Consider the following 13,786-nt stretch of genomic DNA (forward strand, 5'->3'; position numbering starts at 1 on the left):
TTTCTGACTGCATCAACTGATTTTGTTTAAAATGTGCAGTAAACCCCTTTTTTATTCACTTAACCTCAGTAACAGATTCAAGAACAGCTCCTTCCCCACTGTGATCCAAATTACAAACACACCTCTCACTTATTAAAGTTGATCTTTCTCTGAGTCTTCTCTGTTGCCGTAACACTATATTCTGCATTCTGTAATATTACCGTGATGTACTTACATAAGGTGTGGTTTGTATGGACAGCATGGAAAACAGCAATTTTCACCATAGAATATAGATGGTGAGGCTGGAAAAGCACAGCAGGTCAAACAGCATCAGAGGAGCAGGGAAGTCAATGTTTCAGTCCGAAAGCCTTCATCAGGATTGGGGAGGGCAGCCCAGAAATAAACAGAGGGAAGGGTTGGGGCAGGAGAAGGGTAGGAGCGATGGGAAAGGTAGATGCAAGTAGGGGGTTATTGTGATTGGACCGTGGGAAGGGTGGAGCAGATAGGTGAGTAAGAAGACTGCCAGGTTAGGTCAGATCAGGAGGGGGGTAGGTTAGACATTAGATAAGGCTGGGGGTGGAGGAATTTTGAAGTTGCTGAAGTCAATGTAGAGACCATTGAGCTGTAAGCTCGCAAGGCAAAATATCAGGTTTGTTCCTCCAGTTTACGTTTGGCCTCATTCTGACATTGGAGGAGGTCAACAATGGACATGTCATCAGGGGTGTGGGAGGGGGTATTAAAATGGATGGCAACCAGAAGGTTGGTTTGATTAATGTATGCAGAGCGTAGATGGCTCCCATAGCCCGAACCAACACCTTCCTCTGACACTCTCATTCGTGTGGCTAAACTGGTACTCACACTCAACAAGTTTTCCTTCGACTCCTCCTGCTTTCTTTGAACCAAAGAGGTGGCCTTGGGCCCCTGCATGGACCCGAGGTATGCCTGCCTCTTTGTAGGATTTGTGGAACAGTCCCTCTTCCACAACTACACCGGCACCATCTCTCCCCTCCTTCTCTGCGATACTGATGACTGCATCAGTGCAGCCCTGTGCTCACATGAGGAGCTTGAGCAGTTCATCAGTACTGCCAACACCTTCCACCCCAACCTCAAATTGACCTGGACTATTTCAGACACCTCCCTCCCCTTCCTGCACCTCTCCGCCTCCAACTCCATCTCTGGAAACTGACTCACCACTGACTCCCATAACTACGTCGACTACAACTCCTCTCACACACACTCCTGAAAAATGCTATCCCAAACTCCCAATTCCTGCACCTCAACAGAATCTGCATCCAGAATGAAGTATCCTACTCCAGGACATCCCAAATCTCCTCCTACTTTAGAAACTGGAATTTCCCCTCCTCTGTAATTAGGGATGCCCTCAACCAAGTCCCATCCATTTGCCACACTTCTGCCTTCAAACCCCTCCGCCCAACAATAAGGATAAAGTCCCTTTCATCCTCACAGACCAACCCACGACCTCCGAATCCAACGCATCATCCTCCGACATTTCCATCTGCTACAATCAGACCCTGTCAGCAAAAAAGATATTCCCTCCCCACCCCTATTTGCTTTCCACAGTAACCAATCATCCCGTGACTCCTTTGTCAGCTCTGCAAGCTGCACCAACTCCTCCAGCACACCCAGTACATTTCCCTGCAACCACAAGAGGTGCAACACCTGCCCCTACACTTCCCCTCTCACCTCCATTCAAGGCCCGAAACAATCCTTCCAGATCCGGGAGAGATTCACCTGCACTTCATCCAACCTGATCGACTGTATCCATTGCTCCCAATATGGTCTCCTCTGGGCTGGGGAGACCAAACACATACTCGGGGACCAGTTCATGGAACATCTACACTCTGCACATATCGACTGACCCAACCTTCCAGTTGTCATCTGCATTAATTTCCCTTCCCACTCCCCTGACAACATGCCTATCCTTGACCTCCTCCACTTTCAGAGTGATGCCAAACAGAAACTGGAGGAACAACACCTGATATTTCGCCTGAGGAGCTTGCTGCCCAATGGCCTCAACATTTATGTCACCAGTTTCAAAATCCCTCCACCCATAAGCTAATCCAATGTCTAGCCCTCCCTCTCCTGACCTGGCCTGACCTAACCTGTCCATCTTCCTATTCACCTACTGCTCCACCCTTCCCACAGACCAGTCACAATAACCCCCTGCCTGCATCCAACTATCACCATCTTGACTAACCTTACCCCAGACTCATCCCCTTCCCCCTATTTATTTCTGGGCACCTCTTCCCCACTGACTAAGGGTTTCAACCTGAAATGTTGACTTTCCTGCTCCTCTGATGCTGTCTGAACTGCTGCGCTTTTCTCGCCTCAGACCTTTTGCTTCCAGTATCTGCAGTCCTTAGTGTCTCCAAGCTACTTTTCACTGTATCTTGCTACATATCACAAAAATAAATCAAATCAAATCGGATTAAACTGCCACAAGTAATAATTATCAATTTACCGCTCAATTATATACCATTGCCTCTCAGAACATACTATTTTTGCACATACTTTTTCTTCATCCCTGAAATAACTCTGTCAGTATCCCAACACCAAATCATCTTTATTTGCACATGCATAGGACATTACACTGATCCAGCTAGCACAGGGCTGACTCCGAGACTGAGCAGAACCCCTGATGCTCCTGTTTGTATCTGTCAGCTAGAACTCCCTGATTGGGCCAGCAAAATAGTGCCTATCAAGGAACTCATATTCTATGAGGTCCACTTAGCTGACATCGTTCCAATCACTGCCCTCCCCGCTCTCCCTGTAATGTTTCGGGGACATAAACAGTTCATTCAGCCAAAGACATTTAGAATTAGAATTAAATAAGTGATGAAGGACGGGTCCTATCTTACCCAATCTATGCAGACTCCCTTGGAAGTTACATGTGTGTATGGTGGCCTCAGGTGGTTATATGCACAATGGAATTTTCACTCTCTCCTGCAGTCTCTTTTGCACAGCATCTCTTCCTAAACTCCTCAAGGCTCCATATCTTCTCTTCCTCATACCGTCTCTGCCAAACCTTCTTCACCCCATTGCCACTCCATCCATACCCACTCACTCCCAGACCCTTTGCTTCTCTTCTCCATTGTCGGTCTCCCCAGAATCAGTTATTTCAGAGCAGGTAGGGAAAATCCTAATAAAAAAATGTTAGCAGGGAGAACAGTGTGAAATTTCACCATTCTGGCCATGAACATCACTTGGCAAATCACACAAATTTAAGAATTAAAAAGACCTAATCCCAGACATGTTCCAACAACAATTTGTTGACAGTCATTCAACATATTTTGAAATCTTCCAACAGATCAACACAGCTCTGTACCTCACAATACTCCTGATATTGAAAAGAGAAATTTCCAAGCAGGACACTCAAGTGTCTAAACTTCAGAATACAAGGTAAGGTCCTATAATCTCAAACTTTAAGGAAATATTATTGAAGTTTACAGAAACATGTAAAGTAGGGCAAATTGCATAGAAGATACAAATCTGGAACAGAAGAGGGCAATTTATCCCTTCAAACCACCTCCAGTATTTAATATATAATCATGGCTGATCTTAACTAGGCCTCAACTCCATTTTCCTGCACTCTCCCAATTACCCTGAAACGTGTTAGTAACTATAAATCTGTCTGTCTTCACCTTAAATGGATTCAGAGTCCCAGCACCCACCTCACTCTGATATAGCATAGTGTAACGGGGAAAGATGAGAGACATGGGACAAAGTGGATTTGCACTTCAAAGAACCAACACAGATTTAAATACCTAGATGGCCTCCTTCTGGGGGTGATATGATTCTATAAAGGTATATTTGGGTACATTCTTAAAAACTAGCATTAATTCAAGGATTTGCTGATCCAACACACTGCATGTACAATATTAAAACAATTATTGAACATTAAAAGCCACATTTGACATTGTTTCACACTTTTTCATGAGACTCCACTCAGGATGAGCATTGTCGCAATACGCAAAATCTCATTCATTATTTTCTGTAACTAACGTACTGCTAGTTATGAGGCGGTATGTTGGCTCAGTGGTTAGCACTGCAGCCTCACAGCGCCAGGAACCCTGGTTCAATTCCAGCCTCAGGCGACTGTCTGTGTACAGTTTGCACATTCTCCCTGTGTCTACGTGGGTTTCCTCCGGGTGCTCCGGTTTCCTCCCACAATCCAAGATGTGCAGGCTCGGTGGATCAGACATGCTAAATTGCCCGTAGTGTTCAGGGGTGTGTGGGTGAGAGGGGGATGGGTCTGGGTGGGATGCTTCAATGGGTGGTGTGGACTTGTTGGGCTGAATGGCCTGTTTCCACACTGTAGGAAATCTAATCTAATCTAAATACACATGCATTCGAGAGGGGATGCTCTTGGAGCTTCCTTGCCCCATTATTTGCTTCCACATCCAAAAGCATTCGTAACTGCAGAGCTGCAGAACTTTGATCCGATGTTTTGGTGCCCTGGCTACTTGCATCCTCATTGATCTTTTTCCTGTCTGTGATGCAGGATGCTGACATTTAAAGCCATTGCTCAGGTGTTTCTCCTGGGCTGCACTTGGATTTTTGGTTTGTTCCAGTTTCAGGAAGAGCCCGGTGCAATGACCTATTTATTCACCATCATCAACAGTTTCCAAGGCACATTCATCTTCATCCTCCTCTGCATACTAAATCCCAAGGTAAACCGTGCTGTGGTCACAGAGTTATGAAGGGGGAGATAGTAAACAGGTATTTTGCAACATTGCTTACTCTGGAGAAGGATATGGAAGAGAAAGAATGTGTAGAAATAAAAAGCAACATCTTAAAAAAAATGTCCTTATTACAAAGGAATAGGTGTTGTATGCCTTAAAACTCATAAAAGTGGATAAATGCCCAGGACCTGATCAGGTGTATGCTCGGAAGCTGTGGGAAGTTATGAAAGTGATTGCTGGGTCCCTTGCTGAGATGTTTGTATCGATAGCCAGGTGCCAGAAGACTGGAGATTGACTAACGTTGTGCCACTACATGAGAAAGGTGGTAAGAGAAGCTCGGGAACTATAGACTGGTGAGCCTGACACTGGTGGTGCGCAAGTTGTTGTAGGGAAGCCTGAGGGACAAGATGTACATGTAGTTGGAAGGACAATGACTGATTAGGGATAGTCAATATGTCTTTGTGCATGGGAAACCGTGTCTCACTAATTTGATTATTTTGAAGAAGGAACAAAGAGGACTGATGAGGGCAAAGCAGACATGATCTATATCTGAGTTCTGAGAAAGGGTCACCAGACCCAAAGTGTTAACTCTATTTTATCCCTCACAGATGCTGACAAGCTTGCTGGGCTTTTCCAGCAGCTTTGTTTATTCATGATCTACATGGGCTTTGGTGAGGTGTTTGACAAGGTTCCATATGATAGACAGGTCAACGAGGTTAGATCACATTGAATTGAGGGAAAACAAGCTTCGTGGTTTCAGAGCTGGCTTGAAGGTAGAAGACCAAGGGTGGTGGTGGAGGGTTGCATTTCAGACTGGAAGTCTGTGACCAGTGGTGTGCCACAAGGATCCATTGTATTTCAGCATTTGCATAAATGATTTGGATGTGAACATTGAAGTATGGTTAGTAAGTTTGCAGATGTCACTATAATTGGAGGTCCAGCAGACAGTGAAGGTGGTTACATCAGCATACAACAGGATTTTCATCAGATGGGCCAATGTGCCAAGGAGTGGCAGATGGAGTTTAATTTAGGTAAATGTGATGTGTTGCATTTTGGAAAGGGAAATCAGGACAGGACTCTTACACTTCATGGTAAGTTCCTGGGAAGACTTGCTGAACAAAAGGACTTTGAGTGCAGGTTCACAGTTCCTTGAAAGTGGAGTCGTAGATCGATAGGATACTGAAGAAGACATCTGGTATGCTTGCCTTTATTGCTAAGTACATTGGGAATCAGAGTTAGGAGGTCATGTTGCAGCGAAACAGGACATAGGGTTCGGCCATTTTTGGATTACTATGTGCAATTCTGATCTCTCTGCTATTGTGAAACTTGAAAGGGTTCAGAAAAGACTAACAAGCATGTTGCCAGCATTGGAGAGTCTGAGCTACACGGCTAGTTTGAATAGGCTGGGGCTATTTTCCTTGGAGTGTCAGAGGCTGAGGGGTGACTTTATATCGGTTTATAAGATCATGAGGGGCATGGCTAAGGTAAATAGACAAGGTCTTTTCACCCAATTGGGGCAGTCCAAAACTAGATGGTGTGGTTTATGATGAGAGGGGCAAGACTTTTGGGATCTGAGGCACAACTTTTTCATGCAGAGGGTGGTGCATGTGTATGGAATAAGATGCGAGAGGAAGTGGTGGAGGCTGGTACAATTACAATGTTTTAAAGGCACCTGGGTGGGTTTCGAGGGATGTGGGCCAAATGCTGGCAAATGGCTCTAGATTTATTTAGGGTATCTGGTCAGCATGGACAAGTTGGACCAAAGGGTCCGTTTCTGTGCTGTGTATCTCTCTGATTCTATAAGGTGAATCCAAACCCTGTCAGGAAAAGATATCTGACACATCTTTTGTAAGATTAGCTCAATTAATTACCAGAGGGTTTGCTCACCTTCCAATCAGTTGGATCCATCACTCAGCCAGTTTGATAAGTGATGTTAAATGCAAAAGGATGGGGTTACAGAAATCAGGTGGGGGCTGAAACAGAGTAGGATACTCTTCAGAGGGTTGGTGCAGGCTTGATGGGCCAAATGGCTTCCTTCTGCACTGTAGGGATTCAATGATTCTATGAATTGAGGACAGGCAGTCATTTCCCAATACTGCAAGGCCAATGGAAAACCTTCCAACACTGAGAGAGTTAAAATCTGCCAATACAGTTAAGACACAGAGAGAGGGCTCTGTGAGGTGGATGGGGCTTCACAATACTTTTAGTGTAGTTGAAATTCTGATAGGTATTGTTAGTATGTGAAGGTTAGAGATTTAGTGAAATTCAAATTGATTGCACTTAGTTCGATAGCACTGGATCACTGATGACCTGCTGCATTGTGTCCAAAGGTGAGAGCTGCTTATTGTAATTACTTCACCAGGATGTGTAAGACAATGGACACAGTGGCCTCAGAGGAGGATAAAACCAATGCAATGACGGTCTTATCGGTAAGTAGGCCTTGACTGGCATCAATCAGCCTGTGAAATGTAACCACTGACCCCTGATACGTCACTCTGCTGTGAGGGATATTAGCTTTTATCGATGATGGGCCAGAAAAGAGATGATTCCATCTCTGTTGCACCGACAATTGGACCATGCAGTGGCTGGGTCTGCCACTGCGATAACCCCTAGATTCTAAGTCCCAGAATCCAGAGCCAGATAAGGATTTCAAGAATAGGGGACACATTTTTTAAGGGGCGAGGAGAAAGATTTAAAATAGATATGAGGGGTAAATTTTTCAGATAGAGTCGTTTACTAATGGAATGAAATCCCCTAAGAAGTGATGGAGGTGTGTACAATTACAGTGTTTAAAATACATTTGGATAAGTACATGAATAGGAAGGGTTTGGAGGAATATGGGCTTGGATTAGGTATGCGGGACGAATTAAATTTGGGAACATGATCGGCACAGCCTGGTTGGACTGAAAGGTCTGTTTCTGTGCTGTCCGAATCTGACTGTATAACTCCATAACCTTACATTACTGCTATTTTTCAAAATGTTGATTTGAGAATTAAGGATGGAGCCTGTCAAAAAAACTCTCAGGTTCTTTGCATGTCAAGGATAGGAAATTCCAAAGTCACGCATCCACATCAGTGTGTCATTCCCACCTATTGGCCCAGCTGAACTGAAACATGTTCAGTCATTAACAATCCCTTTCCTTCATGGGCATCAAAGTAAAACAGAACTTCAAAATGAGTGTTTCAGAGAGAGTAGAAATGGCCAATGCTGGAGATTCTGAGATAACAAGGTGTAGAGCTAGATAAAGACAGCAGGGCAAGCAGCAGAGGAGCAGGACGGTGAATGTTTCGGGCCTAGATCCATCAGCCTTCCTGTTTTGCTGATGTTGCTTGGCCTGCTGTGTTCATCCTGCTCTACACCACGTTACTTCAAAACGGGTGTTTATTGCTTTGCAACCAATTTCATGTGTTTTGCCTCATTTGTTAAACAATACATAACCTCAAAGTGTCACAGAACTGTATTTGTAAAGATAAAAGAAACCTTCAGCAATTAGAAGAGATAATGGAAACTGCAGATGCTGGAGAATCTGAGATAACAAAGTGTGGAGCTGGATGAACACAGCAGGCCAAGCAGCATCTTAGCAGCACAAAAGCTGACATTTCAAGTCCCCTCGCATTCCTTTGACGACATGTCCAAACTGGGCCTCCTGCAGTGCCACAACAATGTCACCCCGAAGGTTGCAGGAACAGCAACTCACATTCTGCTTGGGAACCCTGCAGCCGAATGGTATCAATGTGGATTTCACAAGCTTCAAAATTTCCCCTCCCCCCAATGCATCCCAGAACCAACCCAGCTCGCCTCCGCCTCCCTAACCTGTTCTTCCTCTCACCTATCCAGTCCCCCCACCTCAACCTGCACCTCCACTTCCTCCCTCCTAACCTCATCTCACGCTCTTGACCTGTCCGTCCTCCCCCGACTGACCTATTCCCTCCCCACCTATTCTCACCTCTGCAGGCTCCATCCCTGCCCCTGTAACTTGTGTGTCCTCTCCACCTATCTTCTCCTCTATCCATCTTCGATCTGACCCCCTTTCTCTTTATTTATTTCAGAACTCTCTCCCGATCCCCCTTTTCTGATGGAGGGTCTAGGCCCGAAACGTCAGCTTTTGTGCTCCTAAGATGCTGCTTGGCCTGCTGTGTTCATCCAGCTCGACACTTTGTTATTTCAGCATTAGGAGTTTCTTTTTCATTTGAAAAACCATTTCTACTTTCGTAAATATAGTCATGTCAAATTCAGTCAGTTTTCTTGAACATCAGCACATTAAACATACAGTATTTCTTTGCCTCTGTTAATGCTTGTGGGTTGGATAACTTCATATATCAATACCACAAATTTTGGTTAGAAGTCTGATTAAACTCAGGTCAGGTCAGAGGCTGGAAATTCTGCAGTTAGTATCTCACCTCCTGTCACCTCAAAGCTGAGCCACCACGTTCAGGTACAAGTCACCAATTTAATGGAAAACTCTCTTCTTCTTGCCTGAAGTTGTGCCGCTCCAACACTTCAGAAGCTCAGCACCATCCGGAGCAAAGCAGCCCACCTCATCCATTTTCCAACTGTCATCTTAAACATCTATTTAATCCCCCAATGATGAGCAGTGTCACCGATGTGTCCCATCAAAAAGATACACTGTGAAAACCCACATGGTTACTTTGAAAGCACCTTTCTATTCTGTGACTTCCACCGACTAGAATCACAGGGAAACTGATGCATGGGAACATTGATACGTATCAGGTGCTGTAAAGTGGTTCATGCCCTTTGCTTGCTTTGGATCGCTGCCCACAAAAAAAATCAAGTGGTTGAAACTCTGAATAGGTTTCACAGCCTGTATTATTTTAAAATTGCTACTACCTCGTATATTTAACTGGATTCACAATGATTCAGATTTGCAAGATGGCTACATCTGTGAACTTTGACGTGTTGCAATGTAGTCTCCACCAGGATTGGTTACTCGATGTGCCTGTCTTCCTTCTCTGCTGTGCTCTTTTCTGACCAGTTCCGGTTCCCTTGCGTGTGCTTCATGCATCAGATTTAACTTACTGAACAGAAATATAAGAATCTACTTTTATCATTTTGTTGTTGTTGGTAGTGAGGAGTCTTTGAATACCTAATTGTTACGGGAATGGACTGTCAAAATCTTCAGTTGTGAGACTACTTTAATGAGATGAAGTCAGACAAGTTTATTATGTTTTCAGGTAACAGGAGCATTAACCTCAGACAGCAATTTAGAATATAACATGGGCTATAAACTTCCTGCGTGATGACAGAACAGCGAGTCTATGATCTCTTCTCCGCTTGCAGAGTCTGGGTTTTGGATTTGTCTTCTCTGGTTCTCTCTCGTTTTTGTTCTCATTCTGTTTTCAAGATTTCCCACCCACAGGAATCCTATCTGAAGGCCATTGTTTTATTATTCTTCAATCCAATTAACTCCTTCCTGTCAAGGTTATAATGACCTTGACCTGATCAGGTTTTTTTAACCAACCAGGAACTGTTTATGTCACTGGGATTAACTGAAGCATTTAAACCGCACCCTACCAATTTGTGATATATCTCAAGGCTTTTACACCCCGTGGTTTCTTCCCTCATGTGAGGGAGGGGGTGTGGTGGAGACACACACACACACACACACACACACACATACCTTGATTCCATTCTTAAACACAGACTGGCTTTAAGATCTCAGCAGTAACATTACAAGTTTAAATAATTTCACATCTCACCGCTTTAGCGCCATTCTATGCTCCAAGTTCGTTAGCTTCCACCTCCTCCACACAAGCCGTACAACTGAGACAAATAAGTTAAATATATATTTTTACATATAATAATTAGATACTAACACTAATATATATCTACTCATAATAATACGGTCAGATTTTAACAATTACTATTCTGGTTCATAACCTAACAATCTTATTTCGCAGATCTCAAAGGACTGAAGAAACTTCATTTCCCTCAGTGGCTGAGACAGATGAAAATGTTAATGCCACCATCATCTCTGACACAGTGATCGAGGAACCACCAAACACTGAAATGCTTAGCAGTTACTGAGGAAACATGCCATTCAGTCAAACAAGTTTACCCTCTGAGAGCAATTGTTCTATATACATTTACCCATTTTTCACTGATGTCCTTACAACTCCAATCCCCTCAGCCACTTATTGAACCGAATCTTAAATATTGCTGCAATATTAAGCTCAAACACACATCTTGTTAGTGAATCCCAGTCTCACAAACTGAAGAGGTTTTTCCTGCACGCTGACTTAAATAGGAAAGCATAGCGGCCCTGCACCGAACAAATAATTCAAAGGCCCAGGCTGATGTTCTGGAGACTTTCTGTGAGAAATACCAAAATAATGTTTTGTTTGAGAAAAGCTTCCTCATTTCCATCCTTAATGAACGAGCTTAAATGCATTTGACACCATGTGAGATTAAGCAACTCACTTGATTGGCATGCTAACCACTTTCAACATTCATTCCCCCACCAATGCATAGTGGCAGCGGTGAACGCTATCTACAAGATGTTCTGCGAGTAACTCATCAAGGTTCCTCCAAAGGCCACTTCTGAACATTATCTACATTGAAGGCAGCAGCTACAAGGGAACACCACCACCTCCAATTTCCCCTCCAAGCTACTTACCACCCTGACTTGAAAATATATCAATGCTCCTTCACTGTCACTGAGGCAAAAACCCTAGGACTGCATCCCTAACAGTACTGAGGGTGTACCAACATCAGACAGGCTGCAACGGTTGAAGAAGTCAGCTCACTGCCAGGTGGACATCCAGCTGCTTCTTAAATGTTGGCTTCTCAGATGTTGCAATAGTATTGCCTCCACCATTCTCTCAGGCAGGATGTCCATACTTCTACCACGCTCTGGGTGAAAAAGTTCTTTCTGAGATCTCCTAAATAATTATTTGTTCATCACCTTAAACCTATGCCCTCTATTCTGAGATACGTCTACCATGAAGAAGAGATTCTTAAAATCTATTCTATTCTATCTATATCTGTCATAATTTTGTGTAGCTCAATCAGATCCCCTTCAGCCTTTTGTGCTCCAAGAAAAATGAATCCAGCTTATCGAGTCTCTCCTCATAACTGACACTTTACATCCCAGGCAACATCCTAGTGAGTTTCCTCTGCAACTTCTTCGATACATTCACGATCTCCTCGTGGTATAGTGACCAGAACTATGCGCACAGAACTGTGCCTAACCAATGTTTTATGAAATTGTAACAAGATTTCCTTGCTGAAATATTCTATGCCCCTGCTAATGAAGGTAAGCATCCTCTATGCCTTCTTCATCAGCCTGTCTGCGTGGGCTGACACTTTCAGGGATCGGTGTTCCCTTTGTTTCTCCATATTCCCTAGGGTCCTACCATTCACTGGTAAAGCCCTTCCCTTATCAGACCTCCAAAAATGCATCGCCTCGCATTTATCAGGATTAAATTTCTATCATTCCAACTCAGGGTAGAGTTTGGCTACTATTGGAACATGCAGATGGTAATGTTCTTTTATATCTGCTGCCCCTCTTGTTCTCGGTAGTAGAGGTCACGGATTTGAAAGGTGCTGTTTGAGGAATACACATTGTAGATGGTGCAGACTGCTGCCACTGTGCACTGAAGGTGGAAGAAGGTGTATATGGGGAAACAAATGATTTACATGTTTTCTGAATGACGTTCAGTGTTTTGTGCATTGCTGGAGCTGCACTCATCCAGGCAGGTGGGGAGTATTCCATCACACTCATGACGTGTGCCTTGTAGAAGCCCGAACATTGCCCAGATCCTGCTGAATATAGGCATGGACAGCTTTAGTATCCAGCAAACACCTGGCTTGTGCCCTTATGATGAAAGATAGAAATTTGACTTTATCTAGCATAAGACAAAATAGCTTTGCTGAAATTGCATGCAAACCATGCTCATCAGGACGTAGGTCAGTAGCACAGCTACAAAAGCAAGAACAATGACCAAAGGCAGGATAGTTTCACAGTAAGTAAACTAAAATATTTTTGTGACATTTATAACTTCTAAAATGAAATCACAGTTTCGCGACAGGGAAGAAAGACCAAAGAAAGAAACGAGAATTTGAGGGGATCATAGCATTGGAGATGAGGGCACATGAGAAAGTATTTTATAGATATTCATCCGTAGGATATGGGCATCACTGGCTAGTCTAACATTTATTGCCCATTCCTATTTGCCCTGGAGAAGCTTGGGGTGAAGTGCCTTCATGAATTGCTGCAGTCTGTAGGGTAAGGATACCCAGAGTGTTGTTGGATAACTTTCAGAAATTTGACCCAACAACAGCGATTGGATGGCAATATACTCCCCAGTCAAAATGCTGAGTGACACAACATGTTTTTGTACAGCGCGTGAAAAGAACACAGAGCATAAACATGGGCATGTGATTCATTATATAATTGTAGTTTATGGAGAAACCTTACAAGCAATGTCACAAGAAATAGTAAAAATACAGTCAAACTCATTTGAATTGTTGAAATACTTCTCAGAACGATCTGAGTGTTTCTCCCCAAATAGTACACCTGCATTGATGGGAATACACATTTGTATTTGTTGACTGCCTGGAAAACACCAGGAGACAGTGCACTATTTAGAGAAGGCTCTGGCCAAGCAAACTTTGCTGCACCGTGTTTCTGTGTCGAACACGAGGGGAAGGGCAGAGACAGAGTAACAACATTCCAGGCACTTGGAAAAATGGTACAGCAGCTACATGCAAATGGGAAAGATCCATCACTCACTCACTTCTGCATGAATTTCAGAATCCGTTTTTCATAAAGTTCCACTATTCAATATTTAGCCTACTTTTCCCAACCCTTGCCATCGGTTTGCTGTTGTCACAGATTTTGTTCCATCCAAAAGAATCATGGTCTCTGAGAAGGCTCAAACATTATACTTTGTGTCAGTGACCACTGATCAACAAGACTGCTTTTTCTCTTTTTGTTTCTTTGTTCATACTATCACTGCCGAGTTTGTGGTCACTTTGAGTCATGTGAAATGTGTTTTTGTCAGGGATGAGAGAGATAAGAGTTCTGATTACAGTTTATAATGTATGCAGTTGTTAACTAGTTTTACAATGGCTTTAAGATTAA

General features: G+C 43.5%; 1 protein-coding gene across 1 annotated transcript in view; it reads left to right on the forward strand.

Moving 5' to 3' along the window:
- LOC125447394 (adhesion G protein-coupled receptor E3-like) overlaps window positions 1–11,817 on the forward strand; it is a 40,833-nt gene extending 29,016 nt beyond the window's left edge. Inside the window, exons 14-17 of the mRNA XM_059640001.1 lie at window positions 3,308–3,399; window positions 4,502–4,670; window positions 7,013–7,111; window positions 10,602–11,817. Coding sequence (XP_059495984.1) covers window positions 3,308–3,399; window positions 4,502–4,670; window positions 7,013–7,111; window positions 10,602–10,616 — 375 coding nt within the window. The 3' untranslated portion in view covers window positions 10,617–11,817. The remainder of the gene's footprint in view (window positions 1–3,307; window positions 3,400–4,501; window positions 4,671–7,012; window positions 7,112–10,601) is intronic.
- Window positions 11,818–13,786: the final 1,969 nt, after the last annotated feature.

The sequence above is a fragment of the Stegostoma tigrinum genome, chromosome 35, assembly GCF_030684315.1.
Source record: "Stegostoma tigrinum isolate sSteTig4 chromosome 35, sSteTig4.hap1, whole genome shotgun sequence".
Taxonomy (NCBI): Eukaryota; Metazoa; Chordata; class Chondrichthyes; order Orectolobiformes; family Stegostomatidae; genus Stegostoma; species Stegostoma tigrinum.